Genomic DNA, 23,367 nt, shown 5'->3' with positions numbered 1-23,367 from the left:
CTTCTTATTTTATCTCTTCATTCTAGCCTCTCATTTTATAGATTATCTGAGATTTGTTTTCATGTAGCAAATTAATTGGGGAGTAGTACATATAAAAGCCAGAATCTGTGAGGCCAGGGCAGTCATTTTTGGTTCAATATTTGTTTAGTATCCTGTTGGGCAGACACAAAGCTGGATACTTTAGATTAGACAAGGTGGGACCAAAAAGCTACTCTCCTGTCCTCAGGAAGTTTATTACCTGCTAAAGGACATAAAGGGATGTGCAAATAACTTGAACGTAAGGCAGAATGTGGTCAGTACTTCAGGAAGGGACTAGCTGAGGGGACCAGGCAAAGTGTCATGGAGAATATTAGCCTTTGAAGTGCCCCTGCAGGAAGGCTGGGGCTAGTAACTAGAGACTGGGGACAAAGCCTTCCATACTGAAAGATAAGATGAGTATTGACCTAGAAATGGGTAAGGAAGACCATTTAGGCTGGTTCTGCCAGACAATCATATATATAAGTGGGAGGAGGAAGGTAAGGTCTAAGGATTTGACTACAGGTCTTACAGGGTCTTTTTTTTTTAATTAATTAATTAATTAATTAATTAATTATGATAGTCATCACAGAGAGAGAGAGAGGCAGAGACACAGGCAGAGGGAGAAGCAGGCTCCATGCAGGGAGCCTGACGTGGGATTCAATCCTGGGTCTCCAGGATCGTGCCCTGGGCCAAAGGCAGGCGCTAAACCGCTGCGCCACCCAGGGATCCCGTCTTACAGGGTCTTAAGTGCAAAGCTAAGTAAGCATTGGGGAATGGTTGAAGATGTCTGAGCAAAAGAATGTGCTAAAAAAAAAACAAAAACAAAAAACCTCTTCTTGAGAAAGAAAACCCTCAATGGACCCATTAGAAGAGGAGTCCTTGCTTCTAGGAGGCATACATCACCCCAAATAAACCAAATTTCTAGAACCTGGGTTCAGAAAAATATAACAGATCTTTCCCGTCTGGTTAACTATTTGCCCAGAATGTGTGATTGCCTAGCACAAGAAACAGCATATTCTGTAAAGTGAATATTGCCTGAAAAGGAAGATTCTGGTACATGAGAGACTATGGCATCTAAGGAAAGATCTGTAAGAGCTTTACTACCAATGAAGGACAAATATATCCTTCCTTTTAAAGTCACCTCTGAAAGAGGTGGAGACTAGATTATTGCTTCTTCAAAAATCGAAGCCTAGAAATCAGTGCATTCTGTGGCTGGCATGTAGAATATGATTCCAAATCCTTCCATTTTTATTGTTAGAACTAGGTTTGCATCATAATTTAATATTGAACTTCATTCTGCAATTTTTCTGATTCTGTTTTTCTCACAAGTAATGTTCATGGCTTGGAGATAAAGAATCTCAGTATCTGTCTCATAATAAAAAATATGAATTTTCTACACAATTCATCCTGGGCACTAAAAGTAGCTAGTACAGGTCCATGAAACACGGATAAAGAAGTAGAGAGGGAGACCTTGGCATTTCTGGGTTTATAATACAGTGAGAAATGTCAGAGTTGACAGTGAAACTGGTTTTCGTCATAGAAATAAACACCCCTGGGTCTGACAGTACATTCTCTTAATTTACCAAAACATCTGTTTTTTGCCTCAGACCTATCAGTTTTCTAAATTTTTTACTTCTGTGATCGGCGTTAGTCATTGAGTGACTTGAGAAAATTATTTTCTAGTAGGAAGTGATTTTCTAAGTCAGTTCTCAAGAGGTAACTGCCTATGAGTAGAGAACAAGAAAGCCACCTTGAAATGTGGTGCTAGGTGGTTACTATGCTAGTCCCCACTCAAATCCCTGCTTTAGCAAAATTTAAACTACTATATAGCATAGTTCTTTTGGGATTCTTATAAGCAAGAATTACCCCCATCTCCAGAATTTATAAAGTTTATAAAAGTGACCCCTGGGTTAAACTTAGACAAAGCCAAAATCCTTTTGTACTTCAGGGGAAAAGTTCCATACAGCTTGTCTAACACCTTCTCTGCTTCTTCCCTGGGACTGAATAATGGGACTCAATTAACTGCTAATACCAAGTGATGACCGTGTGGGTTTCTACTCATCACTTATCTGTAAATGAGTATAATGGCATCATGTGACTTGATAGAGGTGTTAGCAAATGCTAGCATGGCGATCGCACTGTCACATACAAATATATCACACCAACACATTGTACACCTTAAATGTACTCAATGTTACATATCAGTTTTATCTCAATTTTTTAAATAGAAGTTAATTTAAAACATAGATGTTGGAAATCTAATAGATTCAATTAAAATGTTCACATTTCTTACCATTTTCTATTTGAAAAGGTCCATGCGTTTCACAAACCTCAGCCACCATCTTAATGTACCAGAGAGCTTTTGTTTTGTTTTGTATTGTTTTGCTTCAGTCACTGCCCGTAGCCTTTATCTTGTCCTTTTTATCTTGTCCTGCTTTTGTGTCCCTCACCAACTTTCTGGTCTTATCACCTCCTTCTTCTAGAATTCCATCGTCCTCTCATCTTTCATTGTTCCCTCTGGAAATAAGGGGTGGAAACGACATAAAGGAAAACAGATGTTGACAAAAGTCATAGGGTGTAATGCAGACAAAGAAATGACCATGTGTTAATTCTGCACACGTGGAGCTGCCCATGGGTAGCTCTTTAATTCTGTGTATTTTTTAATATACGTTGTGGCTGAGGTGACCAGTGCTATTTGTAAAACCAGTCTCTTTCAAAAATACTATTTGTTCACTGCCTTAAGAAATTGAGTTTTGATCTCAAGCTCTGTGAACATTGTTATTTTCATATGCAGTGCCTCTCTGTACAGTAAAACCACAATCTCCCAAGCCAACGGATAAGATCCATTGACCAAGAACAAATGAATAAGATACTCTTGCTCAAGATTTCTGCAAAAACCTAATTTCTTTTTCCGCTTTGCTTTTTCCCCCTGCAGATTCCATTTTAAACGACTTTGTTATGATGCACTGTGTTTTTATGCCAAATACCCAGCTTTGCCCAGCCCTGGTGGCCCAATATCCTTTTGTTGTTTGAAGTCTCTATTCCCTTGAAGACACCCCACATGACTAGATAATCATTATCTCATTTCATTTTCTGAAGGTAAGTCATGGCCCAGCCAAGGTCATGCCCTCCACGTTTGTTAAACTGAAACTCCCACAGTTGGTGTAGACTCCAGCCCTCTCTAACAGTTCTTGTCGCACCACATTTAAGGATCTCCTCCCCATTACCTGTGTAGAGAAATGTGAGCCAAGTTACCTCAGGAAGGTGATACATACTTGGGAGGTAGACTAAAGAAAGTTATGGAGCAGAGTATTATTAGACAGTATTAGTAGGGCCAGTTAGTTCCCTAACCTTCGAGACAGACTTTATGGCTCTGCAGGATATCCAGCAGCATGGCCTGTGGCCCACCTGGGTTCTTCCTCCGAGCCCCAGTATTAATCCCTTTGTGCATAAATATAGGTTATCCTCATGGAGTAGCTTTTCTTTCACATCTGTCCTAGTCTATCCTCTCCTCTAGATACAAAATGTATTCCTTCACTGCTAGTTTTATTATTATCAAATTGATTAAAGTCACACAAAACTTGGAACTCTAATAGCAGTTCCCCTGGGCAGCCTAAGCACTGAGCTTTGGGGGCACAGCTTTTCAATAATCTGTTGAATTGACCAGTTGGTACAGGGTATCTGGTATAGAGAGAGCATTCAGAAAATTAAGTTGAATAAAAATGGTGAATGTTATCAAGTTATACCCTCAACTTTGGGGGTCGTGTGAAAGTATGTTTCCCAATTCTGCTTTATTTTTAAAGCAACAAAAATTCAGACCCCCGAACACTTTGGCTTTTTGAGTAGTTAAATATATTGAAGGAGAATGGCTTTCTTTTTCCCTGAGCAATCCAATCAATGTTGCATGTTTTTCTTTTTCAGAATTATAATTGCCCTACCTGATTCTCATTTTCTTGTTCACTCATAATTCTCTTTGAAGTCAACAGAATGTATGAGGATGGGAGATTTGAGTTGAATGTGTTATTCAGAAGGAACTGCAAGAGTGAGATTTGGGTGTTTATTTGCCTGGAAACTATCTTTCCAAGTAATGACAGCTTAATGAGACTCACATACATTATATATTCTTTCTGGCTTATGTTCAGCTTTTCTCAAGTAAAGTTAACACATTCCGGATCTCTCTCTGCTCTTTTAACTCCATGGATGGGAATCGTTAATAGTAGACCTTTGAGACCTGTTAAGAAGGAAAAAATCAAAACCACCACTGACTTTTTTTTCCCCAACAGTTAACATGTTGATAAGGTTAAGGCAAACAAAATACAAAGAAGAATGAGGGAGTATAGCGGGCCACATCATTCCATCTGTACAACTAGAAACCCCAAGTTCAGGCTTCTATTTTTATTTTATTTTATTTTTTTGCAAATTCTGATTTCTTCATTTGTTAGCTTATTCTTTAGAGGTGATTGAGAACATTTATGTCATTGATCTCTGTTTTTATTTTTATTTTTTTAAGATTTATTTATTTATGATAGAGAGAGGGAGAGAGAGACAGAGAGAGACAGAGACACAGGAGGAGGGAGAAGCAGGCTCCATGCCAGGAGCCCGATGTGGGACTTGATCCCGGGGCTCCAGGATCGTGCCCTGGGCCAAAGGCAGGTGCTAAACTGCTGAGCCACCCAGGGATCCCCAGATCTCTGTTTTTAAAATAGAGGCTCTTATAGGGAAAATCTATGCTGTGTCCAGATGGGGAGGTATAGGGAAAAATGGCAGTGGGAAGAGGAGAAGAAGCTGGGAAAGTGAACAGTGGAATGGGCGGAGGCCTGTGATATCCGATCCTGATTGTTTCCTCAGTAGATGGAGGGAATCCAGGATGGCTGGTTATCATCGAAACCACCTAGTGCCCTCAGATCACTTCCTTCATACTTTGTCCTGTGAGAAGTTAGATCCTGTTTGTTGCTGTATTTTGAATCAACTCTCTATATGTCAGGCACCTTGCCATATTATACCACTTTATCCTCACAGGTGTCTATTGGGTTAGTATTAGCACTGTTTACCAATGAGGATTCTGGGACTCAAAAGCACAGCTCAAGGCAAGTGGTAGAGTCAGGACTGGTCCAGGTTGTAGGATTTCAAGCCTGGAGCGTCACTTTTTTTCTTCACAAATTATTTACGAGCTTATCCTTTAGGATATAAGAACATTTCTTGACAATGTATTGCATGATAAATGTGTATCTGTGTCTCAGTTGATTAAAAGCAAAGTAGGCCTAACTTACTGAAACCAAATAAATGAAGCATTCAGTGGAATTTTTTACAATCATAGAAATATTCTGTTGTTGTACAACACTAGTATCCACTAGCTTTGAAATTTGCTACTGTGACCGAGGTACTGATTTTGTCATTTTACTTAATTTTCATTGATTTAAATTTAAAAAGCCACATGTGGCTTGTGGCTACCATATTGGACAACATAGTTTGGTTCTTAGATACTGGGAATGAGAGCCTCAAACAAGAATTGCTGTCCTGTAATGCCTAGGGAGGGCATCCCAGGGTTGCCAGGGGTTCACCTGTTGCACGCAAGCAAGCAGAAAGGACTCAATCCCTGAAGATCATGTAAGTGCTTCCATATTTTGCTGAGGACTCAATTTTTAGTTTTCCTTTCTCTCTAGAAACACATTATATGGGCTTCTTATATAAGCTTTTTTTTTTTTTTTTTTTTGGTCATTAGCAATATAAACCAACTGTGACTATCTTAAGGAATATTGGAATTCATCAGAGAGATGTGGAGTCACACAAAGAATTGAATGAGTCCTAGAAGAGCCCAGGCTTTCAAAAGGGGCTTCTGGGGCAACAAGTAAAGACCATGCTTTTGGGGGGCAAATCTGCTCCAAGCACCATAGGCCCTCACCTGATTCCTATATCCTAGGAAGGAGGGTCTAGTTGGCCCTTTGGTCACTGTTGACATCTTGTCAAAGGAAGGAAAAGCACTTTACCAGACAGTCCCCCAGAGACTGCCTGTGAAGCAAAACAGAAAATAGAGAAATAGGTAACGAGCAGACAAAACAAGAAATGCACATAAACTGCTTAACACCTCATACACAATTGACATGGAGAAATAATGTGAAGCTGAGTGAGTGGGTTAACCTCCATATTATTATCAAGAGATAAGGGATAGTAAAATACTTAACCCCATTCCATTAAAGCACTCACATTTAAAGTGAGTTGCTTTGGCTGAGTGTTTTCAAAGTACTTAATATCTATGACTGTGCCTAGCAGCCCTATGAAGAAGTCGGTACTTTCACTGCTCTTTTTCCAAATCAATAAACGAGGATAATGAAAAATTATGATTTGCTCAGAGAAAGGTAATTACTAGCACAAAAAAGATTTGAGCCCTGAGCCACTGACACCTATTTCTGTCCTTAATCCACATTGTATGTCACCTCCAATTTTGCTTTTAGCACAGAGGAAGATGGTAGGACTCTGTTTAACATTAATATTTCAGGCCTTTTATGTGCTAATGAGAGAAGATCTCTATTCATTAGATATGCTTGGAACATGATTTCACCTGATGAATACAAGTGCTTTCTAATGAGTTTTTTAAATTATATTTGTTCAATTTCTGTACTTTTCATCTACAGTTTCTTTAATCTTTTAAGATTTGCACTTAAAATTTAGTTCAGTTTTCCCCTGGGCTTTAAGAAGAAAAGTAAAACCACCTATAACCCTATCAGGTATTACCATTATTAACATTTTGGTATGTATCCTTCCAGTCTTTTTTCTTTACATGTAGATGTATATTTTTAAATATAACAACAGAGTCATATGTAAGTAATTTTGTATTCTTTGTCACTAAAAATACTTTATGAATATCTTTCTCCACTATTAAAAACTTTTCCACACTTTTTTTCTAAATATAGGTATCTTATATAACTGAGATCATGTTATATATGCTTTTTTGTAGTATGTTCTTTTTCACTTAATAGTATGTTGTGGATATCTTTTCAGATGTATATATGTATGTTTATATATATAAGTGAAACTACATCCTTTATTTCAGTTAATTCCATAAACACTTATCAAACACAATGTGTCATATAGTGCTAGGCAACAAAGTCACACCGATGCATGAGAAAAATATGCTTTTATTTTCATGAACTCACAATACTATATGATAGATAGTAGATAATTTACTTTCTTAGCCTCTTCCTATTGGATATTTACATTTTTTTCCAAAATTTTTTCCTATAACAAACACGATGGAATAAATCAACATTCTCTCACCTAAATCTTTGCCCACATGGGGGCACCTGGGTGGCTCAGTGGTTGAGCATCTGCCTTTGGCTCAGGGTGTGATCCTGGAGTCCTAGGATCAATTTCCGTGTCAGGCTCCCTGTGGGGAGCCTGTTTCTCCCTCTGCCTATGTCTCTGCCTCTCTCTATGTCTCTCATGAATAAATAAATAAAATCTTTAAAAAAAAATCTTTGCCCACATATACAGTCATTTCCTTACTTTAAAAGTAGGTGAGGAATGCTTTTGATGTTTACTACAACATTGCTCCCTTATTGTCTTAATTTTGTATTTTATGATTAAACTCTGTCATATTTTTATTGTACAAATGCATGCAGGCATTTCAATTCAGTAAGTGATCACAACTAAATTAATGTTATTTTGAATTTTAATAACTACATCCTTGATTTGGAGCATTTTCACATCATTTACTTTATCTTTCCAGCACCCAGCACCCCACATATGAGGCATTAAAAGGACTGCTATGATATTTATTTCATTTTACATGTGGGAGGAATCAAGGTACATGGAGCTAAAACTGCACATATCCTGGCAAGTGTTTGGAAAAACTCCATGTGGCACTAAATAATTCTAGTTGCAATGGGCATTGTTGTCATCAGTGCCATCTCAGTGGGTCAGTCTGGCTACTCAGTAGTTGGCTGCCCTCGGCCATGGTTTGTTCTCGTATCACATGCCCAAAATAGGCTGAGATTCAGAGGCTTCCTGGGTTTTTTGGGTAAAAAACTTTCTCGACCTTTAAGAAAAAGAGCAGGAAGCTTATAGCCACAATTGCCAGTGTTGACCTTCCTACAGTGACCAGGGGAATAAGTCCTATGATAAAGCTGAAATACATGAGAATCAGAAAGAAAAATGGGTCTAATATGGCATCGTTGCACTTGTATCAATCCTGATGCTTACCTTGTCAAGGATTCTTTGTCATTCAGGACATTGTCACTACAGCTGAATGAATCTTAAGTGATCAGTGGCTTATATTTAAATTTATAAAAATGTAAATACAGCAATACTCTTGGCCAAATATTTTTCCTTAGTATCTTCATTTCTTGTGACTTAGTATTCAACATAAATTCTATGCTTTTGGCATGCAAAGAGTTCATTTCTTAAAGAGGAAAAAATAGATACAGATTTGCCACTAAATTTTAGCTAAAACTACCTTTACATATATTGTATCCCTTATACAGAGACAAAGCAAACACAATAGCTTCCTCTACTGAAAAGGTATAACCTCCATCATTTATTCTCTGTAAAACTGACCTGGGATGTTCTCTTTATAAGTTGACTTGGGTTTCCGAGGAGGAACTTCTATCAAAATTTGTTCTTCTTGTTGATGATTTATGAAACAGTATCAGGTTCTTATTCTCTGGATTAAGCTAAGTGTTTAGGGAAGATTATTTAAATGTCTAAGGAAAGTTGTTATCTTAAATTTTTTTGAAGCCAAATTTTAGCATTGTAGTCCCCCATTTGGTTCTGTAAGTGTTTAATCCATATGTTGCTGTGAGAGCAATTTACTTCTGCAGATGTGCAACATGAGACTATTTCCAATAAGGAAAACTTGGTTTGATGATGGTTTGTTGTGACCATGGTGTCCTCTTCCTCAGAAAATGACCATATTATCAGATATTCCACAAAGTATTTTATTTACATTTCCTCAGCCTCATATCAACACCGTGGGATGTGTACTCTTTTTACATTAAAGGAGGAGACTGAACACATAGGTGATTTTCCCCTAGTTACATAGCTAGTAAGTGTTAGAACAGTAGTGGGCTGAACCCAGCAGTGGGTTGTTAGTCCATATCCTAGTTAATTGTCTACTGTGAATACTAGCCCCTGAATTAAGACTAAAAAGAATAGCCAAGAACTAGAGGCTTCTAAAAATGCAAAGAACTCTGAAAATCAGTGAGAAAAAAATTTTTCTGAGCAAGAAAATGGGAGGCACATAAAGAGAAATGACAGCACAGAAAGTGGTCCTGTGAGCTCCAAGTTTGTAGGCTCATACAAACAGGAGCAACGGGATCCCTGGGTGGCACAGCGGTTTGGCGCCTGCCTTTGGCCCAGGGCGCGATCCTGGAGACCCGGGATCGAATCCCACGTCGGGCTCCCGGTGCATGGAGCCTGCTTCTCCCTCTGCCTGTGTCTCTGCCTCTCTCTCTGTGTGTGTGTGTGACTATCGTAGATTAAAAAACAAAACAAAACAAAACAAAAAAACAGGAGCAGCTGTGTGGCGGGAATAACATCACAGTTAAACCCAGAAAGGCCAGATCTTATGAAAAGTTCCCAAACCACCCATTTTAAAGATTTAACATTATTTCTCCAGGGGCGGATCGATAATAATGATGGTGACTAACTCCTGCAGAGCACGTAATATGTCTCAGATACTGTTCTACATGGTTTACCAATATTGCCTCATCTCATCCTTAACAGCCATCCTATGACGTTTACTGATGAAGAGACTGAGGCTCTAAATAGTCAACTAACCAACCAAAGGTCTCATGGTTTGTAAGTAGGGAAGCCTGGTTGTGAACCCCCGTGGTCTAATTTCGAGAACTTGCCTTCCAGGCACCTGCTGCATGAAGGAAGGGATAGATTCAGTTCTCAGGTTGTTGGGATGCTCCACAAAGGGCAACGGGGTGGTAAAGAGGCCCCATAACACATTGGGAAAAACACAAGCTCTGAAGTCAGAAGGCCTGTGTTTAAGACCTGCATCTTAAAAACTGTATTACTCGGCAATTATCCTTAACCTTTCTGAACCCCGTCTGTATAATAGGAGTAATTATACCTGTCTTGCCCAGTTCATTAGGCTGTTGTGAGGATCAAATGAGGCTCTATGTGTGAAAGTACATTGTAAACCTTAAAGCCCCATATAAATAGTGCCCCATATAAATACATTATTGCACCCATCATGAAAGGAATACAGCATAATATAAAGAATATACCAAAGCTTTGTCTCATCAGTGGGCAGATGACCCCCAAAGTTTGTTTTCAGCTGCAAGCAGAGATCTTGTATGCAAAGCAGGGCTTAAAAAACAACAACATTGAAGAGTATCAGTTTGAATGTTGATAAGTGTTTTATAAATAGCTGCATAATTAGCATGTACTTACTGCAAAAAGTATACATAATATTTTATTCCCTGTTGTAGGCTGTAATGAATCTGCTGCCTCTCCGTCTTAGGAGGTTTTCACTTACTTTCCCCATGATAATTTTAATACATGGAACCATTATTAGCTGAATTAAGAATAAGTAAATGAGCAGTAAAAAAAAAATAGAAATTACAGGTGCCTGTGGTGAGTAAGATAATAACTAGGTAAAAATATATGAAATAATTACAGTGTTTGAACGGCAGAGCCGGCATGAGGAAAATGACTCAATGGAATATTAAGCCTGCTGTTGGCAGGGTAGAAAGACTGTAGCCTCCACTGTGGCCTTCACTGCTTCCGATCCTCGGACCTGATTCACTGAAAACAGATCCAGTTTGTCCTCAGCCATGTTTGCGTGACGCCAAAGGAACTGGTCCAATTTGAAATAGATTTAGTCATTCTGAAAGTCCGTGCTCCTAGAAGTTAAATACCCAGTAACTAAAAGATTCTGTTTCAAAGATTCACCTGATGTTTGGTACTTGTGTGGACTCTGTCCACTCGATGACATTGAATATGAAGTTACTTATTAGAATGTATCCATGGTCTGTAATGGACATCTCGACAAAACAGAATTTCACATAATTTAGACAAAGGTTTTAAAGAGCTGTGATGTTTGTTTGTTTGTTTGTTTGTTTGTTTAAAATATTGTGTTACGGGATCCCTGGGTGGCGCAGTGGTTTGGCGCCTGCCTTTGGCCCAGGGCGCGATCCTGGAGACCCCGGGATCGAATCCCACGTCGGGCTCCCGGTGCATGGAGCCTGCTTCTCCCTCTGCCTGTGTCTCTGCCTCTCTCTCTCTCTCTCTCTGTGACTATCATAAATAAATAAATAAATAAATTTTAAAAAAAAGAATATTGTGTTACATATAGCACTCCAAACAGTGTAATTAATTAAATTAAGGTAACCAGTCAATCAACAAACATTTGAGGCCTTTTCTGTTTCTAGTTCCTGCTGTTAAAGGTTTCTGATTTAATGCTCCCAGATGGTGAAAAATCTTATTACCATAACAAGAGAAACCTCAAGTGAGGATTTGAATCCTCTCAAATGTTTAGTTAATAGCGATGAGTCACTGCCTTTTTTTTTTTTTAAAGTAAGCTCTATGCGTAATATGGGTCTTGAACTCACAACCCTGAGATCAAGAGTCGGATGCTCCACCTACTGAGCAAGCCAGTCACCCCCAGGCCACTGCTTTCTAAATCAGCAGGCACTGAACAAAAACACTGGTTGAAACAATAGCAGAGAGGATCTAATTTGGACATTAGAAATGCTATGCCTTCTGACTATCAGATTGTCAGCGAGCTGCAGCAATTAATGCTTAATTTTCTGTACGTGCTTTGTCTTCTTTTGAGGATTTTTTTGCGATCAATTTCTGCATCTCAGACTGATTTTCCCCTTATCCAGTAAACATCAAGTCACCTAATTCTGCTGCAGAATACATTTAGCTTAATAAGATTTTATCTATTTATTCATGATACAGAGAGAGAGAGGCAGAGACACAGGCAGAGGGAGAAGCAGGCTCCACACAGGGACCCCGATGCGGGACTCGATCCCAGGACTCCAGGATCACACCCTGGGTGGAAGGCAGCACTGAGCCACCTGGGCTGCCCCATAAAGAGATATTAATATCAGACAAAATGTGACAACATAGATAAACAAAGTAGTGGGGAAAGAGTTCTAATCCTAAGAATTCCATTGACAGATTTGGAAAAATCACTTAAACTCTTCCTCAGTTCCTTACCTCTGAAATGGTAGAGTTGGAAATACAATCAAAAGGCTTTTGCAACTCACAGATTCTGTGAATCATCTGAAATCCACTCAATGTGTCAATGATGACTTTGGCCATTTTGACCATTAAGGCCTCTTCTTAATTGTATTTAAAATAAAAATTCAGTGGATAATTCTAGATTCTCTTAAGGACTTTTATCTAGCACTTTATGAGACCATGTTATCTTTCTGTGTCTTTTTTGCCATGAGTTCAAGGAGCCATATTGCTTCTTACCTGAACTCAACTGTCATGACACAGGAGTCATGGCCTGACTAAAACGAGTATTTCCTTGTCATTTGACAAAAATCACTGGATTATGATGTATTTTATATTCTCTGCTAACTGCACTTAAACAGTTAGCCAAATAATGTTGTTAAAAGTATCTAATGGGGGGGATGGAATGTATCTTATGTGTGTGGTATCCATTGACAATCCTTTCTAAATTATTACTTGTCCTCGAGAAGAGATGAGTTTATATTCCACTTAAGACTTTCTCCATCAAAAGGTTAATGCATTGTTCTGGTTCTAGCCAAAGAAGGTAATGGTTTCTGCAACCTTTCTGATGTGTTTGAATTTATGAACAAACTATATTTGAAATGTTACTCTTTTTCGGTTTCATTGTTTTACATCATATTGAGACAAGGGCCCTGGTGGGACATTGTCCCTCACACACACACACACATACACACACACACACACACACACACATGCACAGCTTTGCCTGCTGTCCAAAGGGAATATAGTTTTTTCCCTCTCTCCACTGTTTTGTAAGAGGTATATAAAATCTAAAAATAAATCACATAAATATCTTAAAATCCTAGGGAAAGTGTTATGAAAATCAATAGATGCCCCAACACCTCATCTATAACCATTTCAGGTAGAATCAATTACAAAAAGTCTTCTCTGTGTTCCTTGAGAATCTGATTCAGCCAACTGTCCAGATATGGAACAATATGTTGCCTATGGAGGAACAGAATCCTTGAGCATATGCATGGATTCAGCTTATAAAAGTACTGTTACCCCCACCTCCAGTAACATCTGTAAGGGGAAAAGGAGACTTTGTGAAACAAATCAGTGCTTCCTTTTATTTTTCCAGAGGTAAAAATACTTAACTTTCATGAGAAAAGAAAGCAAGCCTTATTCTAGTCCCTCTGGATTTGGTCATTGCTGGCTCCTGGGAGCCTGTAGAGCTACCCATTAAAGCAGAGGATGCTCAGACAGAGGACTCTCAGCTCTGACTTAGGTACTCGTCAACTCTGGGAAACTTAGAACTCAGGGGGGAAAAAAAGGAAAAAAAAAAGAAAAGAAAAAGAAGAAATCTCTTTCTCATCATGATTTTTGTTTCCCAGATGTAATAATTCTCAATAATTTCATGAACCCAAGCACTAACGTCTAGTCACTATAGTCACTGTTGGGGGCTGGGGGGGGAAGGGGTGTGAATGACAATGGAAAGAGCCATGTCTGGATTTATAAGCCCTACCATTTATTCACTGAACAACCTCGGGCAGATCTCTTCTCTCTGGTCTGTAAATATTTATAGAGAGCATTATATGATCATATGAGCACATTAAGCATATTTATTATAAACCATAAAACTCCACACACATTTATAGCGTTCTATGTTAATCCTTCCAATCATGTGTTCTATCTTTCATTGTAGAAAAAAAAGCAGATTTCCTCCATAGAAGTCAAGAAAAATCTTTGTCCTGACCCACAGAGATAATGTAAATTAAGTATCCTCCCCTAAGGCCTTGTAGAATAGCCACAGGTGTGCCACTGATATCATTGTATCCAAGTCACAAGAGTTTGCATTGCTTCCTGAGTCCAAGTCAAGATAACCTGGAGGGGTGCCGGGTGGCTCAGTCGGTTAAGCCTCTGACTCTTGGTTTTGTCTCAGGTCATGATCTCAGAATCTGGAGATCAAGCCCTGTGTCAGGCGCTGTGCTCAGCATGGAGTTGGCTTGAGATTCTTTCCCCTCCCTCCGCACCCCCTCTGCTCCTCCCCGCCGCTTGCTCATTCTCTCTCTCTAAAAATAAATAAGCGAAATATTTTTTTAAAAAGACAACCTGGAAAGTTAGCACTTGATAGCAAATTTGATAGTTCAAACCAACTTAGTCTATGCAAGTAAAAAAGACTCAATCTCTCTCTCTCCCTCTCTCTACTGCCTCTTAGGTAAACCAGTACATGTTTTTCAATCAGTCAAGAATAACTCACTTGGTGCCTATGTTGCCGGGTACCATAAAAATAGTGATAAAATGTAGTGCCCACATTGCAGTTCTTTGAAAAGAAAAATCAAGTCATGTGTGCATACAAGCAAGAGGCCTAAGGGTTAATCAGAAAAATAATTTTCACATAAAGTGATCTTTCTCCCCCACCCCCTTTTTTTTATTGTAAGTTCAGAGAGAATTGTAGCAATACAGGTTGAGCAATTTTCTTTTTTATGAATCCCGTGCTCAATTTATGAAAGCCATTTTGCAACCCATTTACATGCAGTAAACCTTTGCTTTAAGGTTCTGTCATTTACCTTGATCATGATTATTTATAGTCCCTTTAGAAAAGGCCCTTTACTGGTTTGGCTCTCAAGCACATCACTGGCACAAGGATTTTCTACTGAGCCTTTTAAGTCATGGTCGTAAGCTAAGGCACAGCTGGTCTTATAGCCGACTATGAGGCACAGGAGTGTTGTGTAATGGGAAAGAAAACTAGCTGGAATGAGGAGTCTTGGTCAAAACCAGCTCCATACTCTCTCTCACCATGTGATCCTGGCCATTTGTGCTCCTTTACAGTCAGTTTGCTCACTGGTAGGAAGGGAAGGATGCTTTCACCACAAGACGATAAAGTAGAACTTCACTAAGGTACTCTGGGGTTAAGCATAAGTGACAAAGAGAAAATGGTTCCATGAACTAATTGTCTGCAGCATGAACCACTATAAATCAATGAAAAGGAATGGTGTGTCTCATGGAAAATCTTTCTCAATCACATAATATATTCTCTCTACTGTAATACACACATGATTGTAAACAGAGCAGAAGCCTTTACCTGACCCACAGTAAGGCACTCAATTAAGTATTTATTTTATCAATGGATAAATACAGTAGGTAGCTGAAAGTCACTGTGCTAGGCATGGTACAGAAGACAGGGCAAATAATAAATCATCCCAGTTGCTCCAGAAGCTTATAGTTTTGTTAAGATGACTAGCCATAAATGCACAAAAAACCAGTATGAGTTAAATTGTGGTTCTAGACAGGAGAAGTTATGATATAGTGTATTTAAGTACCTCACCAGATCCATAGAGCAGGAACCTTTGCTCTTCCTAACTCTAGGTGAGCCTGTCTTCCTCCATCCTTACTTTTCCCCACGTACTCTTGGTATCGGTCATGGCTCCAGTGGAACTTTGATGCCCACGAAGAAGGGTTTAGCTGAAATGTATACAATGAAGTGAGTGGCTTTATAGAAATGTGTGCAGAATTGTGGGAACCAAAAAGGGATGGCAAGGCACCGAGAGACAAGCCACAGTCGGAAGCATTGCCTCCCCTACAAGTGAAAGTCCAGGCGGAGGGCAGGCAGGGAGTGTGACGAGAGCTAGAGCTAGACGCTGTAGGAACCCTTGTCAACACCCAAGTCCCAGTGGAGCCGTGCAAGTTTTATTCCTTGGACAACAATCCTATCCAAGTCAGCAGACATGAACCAGGGTTTCTGTGCACTTGGTCCAGAATCTTTATGTATGTAGGGCTTTCTTACGGGGCCAAGGAAGGGATCCTATCAGTCCAAAAGGCTGTCTTTCTGAAACTGGGATCTATCATCCTCTGCTTTTGCAAGTAGCTCAGTGAAATGACCACATGTCTTCCTTAACTCCGCGGCACTTACCACGCGCAGCCTTCACAAGGAACAGAACAAGAAAAAATGGATTACGCTCTCAACAATAAGAGGCGAGTCATCCGCCTGGTGTTGCAGTGGGCCGCCGTGTACGGAGACGTCCTCCAAGAGGATGACGTGGCTGTGGCTTTCCTAGAGGTATGGGGAGTCATCCCTTCCAAGAATGTATCTCTGCCCTGCAGTTACCAGGACTACCCAAAAGCACGGCAGCTTCCCCAGAAAGACCATGATTGCAAATTCTAGTCTTTGTTAACACGTTCATCAGGAAGGTACTATGAGAGAAGTAAAGAACAAGATCATCCACTCTCCAGCCTTTCTCATTCAATAACTGGTAGCGTTTTAATGGATTTTCATTTGCTCTGTTTTTCTTTGCATATTTTCTGTGGTTGTAATCACATGGTACCCATCATTTTGTGGGCTGCTTCTTCCACTTTATATTAGGATTTTTCTGTGTCAGTACAGTCATTCTAATAAAAGTTCCTAATGACTTTTGAGTGGCTCTGCCAGAGATACACTTATTTTTCATAATGTTGAACATTTGCATCACTTCCAGTATTTGCATTCCTCGAATAATAGTACAGTGAATATTTTCGCATAAGCAGGTCTGTCCTTGGTTACATTCCTAGAAGTGGGATTACTAGATCCATTAGTACCTCTTTTAGGGTGAAACAACATTTGATTGAGGACTTTCTAGGACCATGAGGTAGTTCCAAAGGGACATGATTTATGTCATAAACACTGCTTTAAGCTGAACTTCCCTTTTTCTTCTCAGCCCCACATTGGAGCATTGGCCTTGGCATGGAGTCCTTGATGACTCACTCTGTCTTCCGAAACTTCGATGAGGATCTTCTATGTAGGCAAAAGGCAATGTGGCTTCTCTTTCAAACGTTATCAGCCTATATGTTCAAGAATGAATTACCCAAAAGAAAAGTACCCCTTCTCTCCCTTTTAATCACATAATTTGGCAGGCAGAGAGGTGGGGAAGGGAGGGAAGGGAACCATGAGTGTCTCTCAAGGCTATGGAGTGAAGTATTTTGAAAATATTAAGGAATAATAGTAGCTCGTGTCGTACATTGACTCCTGGCTTCTACCAGTTGAATAAGGACTGTCTTGCAGATAAACCAGAGCGGTGGTTAAGCTGACATTGCCACAGCTGTCACCTTCTGCTGTGGAGGCCACTGGTTCCAAGCTGCTGCTGCCTGGTGGTCAGGATCATTCCAAGGACGTCAATAAAGAGTCCTGAGTTGATACAGACTCAGAATAATGTCAGTACAGTACTGAAGACCATGCCTGCATTTTACCACCAATAATCAACCACAACTAATGGGAAACATTAAATAAGCAACAAATGCTAAAATTATTTTCAAAATAAATGTCAAAAATGCCCTGAAAAAATACTGAGGTGAAAAAATGTTCTTAAAGTATGAGCTCCTTTCTAAAACACTGCATTACATTGCCTTTCATATAAATATCATATGAACAATTCATCTGCAATTTAAAAAAATGTTTTTGAGTTTTTTCATCATGGTAAAATATTATAAAGTTTGCCATTTTAACTGTCTTCAGGTATACAGTTCAGTGGTATTAATTAAATCACAATGTTAGGCAACCATCACTACAATCTATTTCCAAAACCTTTTCTCACTTGCAATTTTGAATTTAGACCTATTGTAACATTTTCTTTCTCCTGTTTGTCTCCAGTCATGAAACCATGGTCTGGTGATGCTAGTAAGGCGGACCACGTAGGGACCCATCTTTGTTGCTCTTTACAGAATTGTGTGCCTTTGCAATTCTTATTAAAAGCCTGTGCCCTTTGCCAATTACAGGAGTTTTATGTGTCTGTATCAGATGATGCCCGGATGATCACTGCCCTCAAAGAGCAACTGCCCGAGTTAGAGAAGATTGTCAAACAAATGTAAGGAAGGGCTTGGCTTTGGGGTGTGTTTTCATCAAGTAAGTGCATGCCTCTCAGTCAAAACATTTTCCAAAAAGTCCTTCACCCCTAAAAGGTGAAACCTGGTTTTTCAGCAGCCACACAGTGTTCTGGTTTGAGTGGATGGGGCCTCAGGCCTGGGTGGTGGGATAAGGCCAGGTAAAGAGGGGACATTCTGCTTAGTTGCCGTCTGTGCTGGACGGCTACCAGCAGAAAGCCTGGGATGAGGCAAAGATCCTCCTGTACGGTGTCCAACTCAGTAAACTCAGGTCCCTTTGGTTTGAAGCAGTGAATCCAGTAATAAAACAGTCAGTAGTATTTAAAGAAAGTTTAAGGGGAATTACTTCTATGGAAAATGTGCTTTCTGCCACCAAAGCTGTTGCTGGTGAATGTTTGCATCACCTCAGTGAAAACATGGAAGGTTTCACACACTATGCTCTGAGCTTACCGTAAAGAATGTATGCTTCTAGAAAGGCCTTGACAGCTAGACATCTTGGATTTCAACATCTGTTCTGGCAGGGGTCTGCCTGGGATGAGAGCCGATCTCTTTGTGGGTCCTCTTGGTATTAAAATGACGAGGCTCATACTGCTCCTCAAGAATTGCTGTCATTTCATTTTGTAATTTAAGATTAAGTTATACGCCAATGAAGTAATTCAGAATAACAGTACCAATGGTATTAAATAATGTGCTTTCTCTGTTTCTCGTAGTTCAGAAGATGCAAAGGCTCCTCAAAAGAAGGTAAGTGGCCGTGGATTGGGATTCTCTAATTGTACAGTTCTCCAGAAATATTACAGTGCAGTTTATAAAAGTGATGTGTTTGTGAATACAAAATACATACATGTTCCTCATTTCTTGCCTGTGACTGCTTCTCGAGTGTGTTTCCTCTGAGTTGCAAATGTGCATCAGTCATTCTCCCTTTAATGGTGGTTGCTGTGGTTATTTTTACAGCACAAAGTTCTTTTGCAACAGTTCAACACAAGCGATGAGAGAGCCCAGAAGCGCCAGCCCATCCGCGGCTCTGATGAAGGTAAGAATTCTCTTCCAACCCATGGTTGTGTAGATTACTCAAAGTCAATAAAATCTCCCCCCCCCCCCGGGAACACATGGACCCACAGAATAGCTTCTTTTGGACTATCTCTTTGCACTCCAGATGGTTTGCTTGAAGATGCCCTTTTGCATTCCAATTATTTATCCTCGAACTCTGGGCCTGGAGTGGAGAGGCTTGTCCACACTTCCCTGACTCTCCCTTTCCCTCACTACCTACCACCTTCCTCCAAAGGAAGGAAAGATTATCTCCTTCCGAAGGAAGTAGTTATCAAGGTTGCCCACCTCTGGGAAGAGCTGGCAAGCAGATGGCTGGCACTTTGCAATACCATGCAGAGGGGAGGTGCGAGGGCCATCTGCAGAGCAGGACTCCTGCCCAAAGAAAGGGCTCTGGCCCTGACCATAAGTGTTGTTCACAGCCACAAAGAAGGTGCACATGCTGACAACCACCATTTCGTTGTTCAAGTTTAGTCTAAAGACTCACAACCAAAATAAAATTAATGATAAAAATTTCATTTTAAGCCACAACTGGATCTTGTCATTTAGGAGTACCTCTAAACCCAAGAGTTACAGTAGCTGGAATTGCTTCCAGGATTTGTGTTCAGAGATGAGCATATACATGCCATATATGGGTTTGCTGAGCTCACTACCGCCCAAGTTCTGTGGCCTAGCCCCAAAGTACACAAACCTATGAACAGTGAGTAGGAATGTCAGTGTGTGTTCATGCCCCAGGCAGCAGCACTCCGGTTTGCCGAGGTGTTACTGTTGGCTCCACACCACCCCAGACAGCAGCAGTCTAGCAATCAGCCTACCTCACAGCACTTCCTGGATTATGAAAAAGAAACTCACAGGCAAGGGCAGACCCAGCAAACAGGCCTGAACATACTTCATTTGCTCCCCATCACTTATGTATGGGTTTTTCACAAATATCTGCTGTGGTTCTTTGAATTGGAGATGGCAGCCATGTGTGTACCTATTTGACCAATCCAGACGTCAGGAGTTTTGGAAGTGGGCAGGCATAGGCATAATTGACTACAAATAGGTACAATAGTAAGAATGACAAGATGGCACAAATTTGGGAGGATATCTAAAATCTTCTCATTGTTGATTTTTTTTAAGAACTCCCAAGACTAATTTACCATATTGTTACTGCCTTCCCAATAGTTCTGTTTAAAGTCTATTGCATGGACCACACCTACACAACCATTCGGGTGCCCGTGGCCGCCTCGGTGAAGGAAGTCATCAGTGCAGTTGCTGACAAACTGGGCTCTGGGGAAGGCCTGATCATCGTCAAGATGAGCTCCGGAGGAGGTAACAGCCTTAATTAGCACTTTGTAGCTCCTGCAAAATGGAATATCCCATCCAAACAGAAACCCTGCCAGGAGTTAGCATGGCCCTTCCAAGAGGATCCAAAGGGACAAATCGGTGCTATGTGTGCTCCCACAAATAACAAAATAATATGGTTAGAAGTGGGCTGGGTGTCTAATATGCCCTATTTTGTAGGTACCCACTATAAAGCAGAAGGAGGTGAAGAGATCTATCTGAGGCAGCCAGAGCTGAGGACTCTAGTGTGGATGTCAGCTTGGAGTTCTTTCTATATATAAACCCTAAACAAAAAAGCTTAAGGACTTGGGCCTCTGAAATGTGGACCCTATAGGCAATGGGTTTCCAAAAGTCTGAAGCTGGAGGTGATTGTAGACTAGATCTTTCCATCTGATGATGGTTCCCTTCCTTACCCCTTAGAGAGGGCAGGAGCCCAACTCATCGAATAAAATGAGGAATAGTTTCCCCATGGGATTACTCAATTGCTGTATGCTTTCTTGAAATGTCATTTGTTCATTTTCTCTATATATTCACTGGCTACTTAGTATAACTGGGACCGGAGGGATGTGTTGGGTGTAGCCATGTCCCCAAGCTGTTGCTAGGCCGGCAAGGAGGTGGAGTAAATGAACAGTTACAAATCCATGCTGGCGAGAGTTTTGGGAGGGTCACATGGATTGCAGCAAGAGCCCGGAAGAAGGAGCAGTAAGGCTAATTTACCAGGAAATGATTTCATACCCACGAGGGTAGGGGATCAGGTTTGAAGTCAAGTGGTTCTACTGATGCAGGATTTTTAATTGCATCATGGATTCCCAAGATACCCCCTCTCACTTCTGTCCTGATCACACGGACCCAGGATGCTTGCCCTCATCCATCCCTGTGGCACATTCTCTCCACAGCTGTCCCAGATCCCTCCTTCTCCTCCTTCAGGTTTTCAGCCAAATGTCCATGTCCAAGCGAGGCCCCCTCCTTCCTTTCTTTGATCCCCTTCCTAAAATTGTATCCTCTCCTGCTTACGTACACTTCCTAGCCTCCTTTCCTGCCAGTTTCTCTCCTCATGGCTGCTCATTCTCTGATATAATTGTCTTGTTCACTGTCTGCGTCCCTCACAGTGATAGAAGCTCTTTTTGGACTGGGATTTTTTTTTTCCTCCCATGTTGTTCCCTTCTATATCCTCAATGCCTAGAGCAGTGTCCAGCACATAGTAAATGCTAAATAAATATTTGTTGAATGAGTTAATTTTTAAAATATAGGAGGCTTAATCTAAGTCATGCAACTGCCCTCCAAATTAGGGAATCAGAAAAAAAAAATAAGAATAATGAATTTTACATCTTAAGTCACTTGGGATGTCAGAAACCCCCTAAGTTTTCTAAAAGTGATCATTCCATCTCCAAAGTGCTGGGCATTGTTGCCATCTGGAAAGATAATTTGTTATATAAATAGCAAGTGCGGTTCTTGTATATAATTACAGTTGCAGCGCAGAACTGGGTGAATTGACCCTCGGGTATTTCCATTCCTGTTTTGTGGTCATTTTCCGACGGCATCCTGAGTGTCATGTGGCTGCGTGAATGCTGTGTCTTTTTTATTCAGTGGGTCCCTCCAGTCCTGTATTTTATGCAGTCGCTCTGCGTGTTCCAGTAATTCACTGAGCTGACAATTTGTTGGTGTGATTAGGGCAGTGCAGCAAATCTCAGATGCATTTAATAGGCAATCTCATGCTTTTTATGTTCACAGAAAAGGTGGTGCTCAAACCTAATGATGTTTCAGTATTTACGACGCTCACCATTAATGGACGCCTATTTGCTTGCCCGCGAGAGCAATTCGATTCACTGGTAGGTGTGGATGGCCTCCTCAGAGCAGTGTCTGCAATCAGAAAAACTTGTCTGGAGCTTAATTTTGCAGTTACGTTGAACCTAGTTGCTAAAAACTCTTGAATGCTACTTGGCTTTTTCTTTTTCTGTGCTCTATTAGGTAAGCCTCAGGTGTTCATTTGATATGCTCTGAGCTTTAGATTTTCTTTTGTGGAAATTAGCCAAGTAGCACCACTATTGGGGCATAATTCAGCTTTTAGAACTCTGTAGTAAATCGCCTCCTTGAAATCCCCCCAATTTAGATACTAATATTAAAAATCTGAATGCTTAGACCAGGAGAGAAAAAAACTATTTAAGACCAGACATTGCGATTTATCATGCTCCATTGTGGGATGTAAAGAGGCATTAGGGCAAAGCTACTCTCCCGTCTAAGAAAAATGCGGTTCCCTGAAAGTGCTCTCACTTGTGTAGGAAATACCAGAGGCCAGCAAGTTTCTTCCCTACATCCCTAAAACTCTTGTTCCCAGCCCACACACAGCTCTCTTGGAGTAAAGGACTAATCAGCCCATGCTAACAATTGAGTAGTCTACTGTCTTTTATGCAGGTGGTAGGGTTCATTTCTATTTATCCTATAAAAATTAGACATGTTGGTGAGTAGCTCTCAAGCTGTCTCGGAAAGCCTGTGGGGCCAGTTCAGAGGATAGGGAACCAGCTTTTTCCATCTTGGGACACACAGGGGCTGATTTTACTAAGAAAAGTGCAACACAAGAGCCAGAGGTGAACAGCATCACATTTCAGGAGGACAGTTTAACCACGTAAGTGCTGTATAAATGCACTCAAGTGTCATCAAATCAGACATTAGAAGTAAATTAAGATTCCTTTCCTCTCAAGAACTTTTTGGCCTCGTGGTAATTCTTTGTTCTAGTTTGGGGAGAGCCATTTTGTTCACTCCAGTGCAGCAAAGTGGATTTTTGCCATATCCTGAGTCTGGCTGGAGAGGAACTTAGCAAATATGGCATTTGTTCTGTGACTGTCCCTCAGCCGTCTCTGCCCATGAGCACTCTCACTTGCCTCAACCACTGGTGCTAGAAGTTCAGTCTGTACCCGGTCCTTTCATTTGTATCTTTAGTCCTCTACGTGGGGTGCTCTCTAAAAGAGCAAGAGT

The 23,367-nt window shown here is 40.5% G+C and overlaps 1 protein-coding gene across 25 annotated transcripts in view; it reads left to right on the top strand.

Annotated features, from left to right (window-relative positions):
• The window catches only part of RAPGEF4 (Rap guanine nucleotide exchange factor 4), a 282,236-nt gene that overhangs the window by 232,040 nt on the left and 26,829 nt on the right, over positions 1 to 23,367 (top strand). For all 25 annotated transcript variants that reach the window (XM_055308182.1, XM_055308181.1, XM_055308180.1 and 22 more), the window contains 7 exons: positions 2,954 to 3,032; positions 16,081 to 16,231; positions 17,920 to 18,008; positions 18,735 to 18,765; positions 18,976 to 19,054; positions 20,236 to 20,382; positions 22,126 to 22,223. In XM_055308182.1, coding sequence (XP_055164157.1) covers positions 2,954 to 3,032; positions 16,081 to 16,231; positions 17,920 to 18,008; positions 18,735 to 18,765; positions 18,976 to 19,054; positions 20,236 to 20,382; positions 22,126 to 22,223 — 674 coding nt within the window. The remainder of the gene's footprint in view (positions 1 to 2,953; positions 3,033 to 16,080; positions 16,232 to 17,919; positions 18,009 to 18,734; positions 18,766 to 18,975; positions 19,055 to 20,235; positions 20,383 to 22,125; positions 22,224 to 23,367) is intronic.

Source organism: Nyctereutes procyonoides, unplaced genomic scaffold (genome assembly GCF_905146905.1).
Source record: "Nyctereutes procyonoides isolate TBG_1078 unplaced genomic scaffold, NYPRO_anot_genome, whole genome shotgun sequence".
Lineage (NCBI taxonomy): Eukaryota > Metazoa > Chordata > Mammalia > Carnivora > Canidae > Nyctereutes > Nyctereutes procyonoides.
The sequence above is the reverse complement of the archived record's forward strand: the minus strand, read 5'-3'. Positions and strand labels throughout refer to the sequence as shown.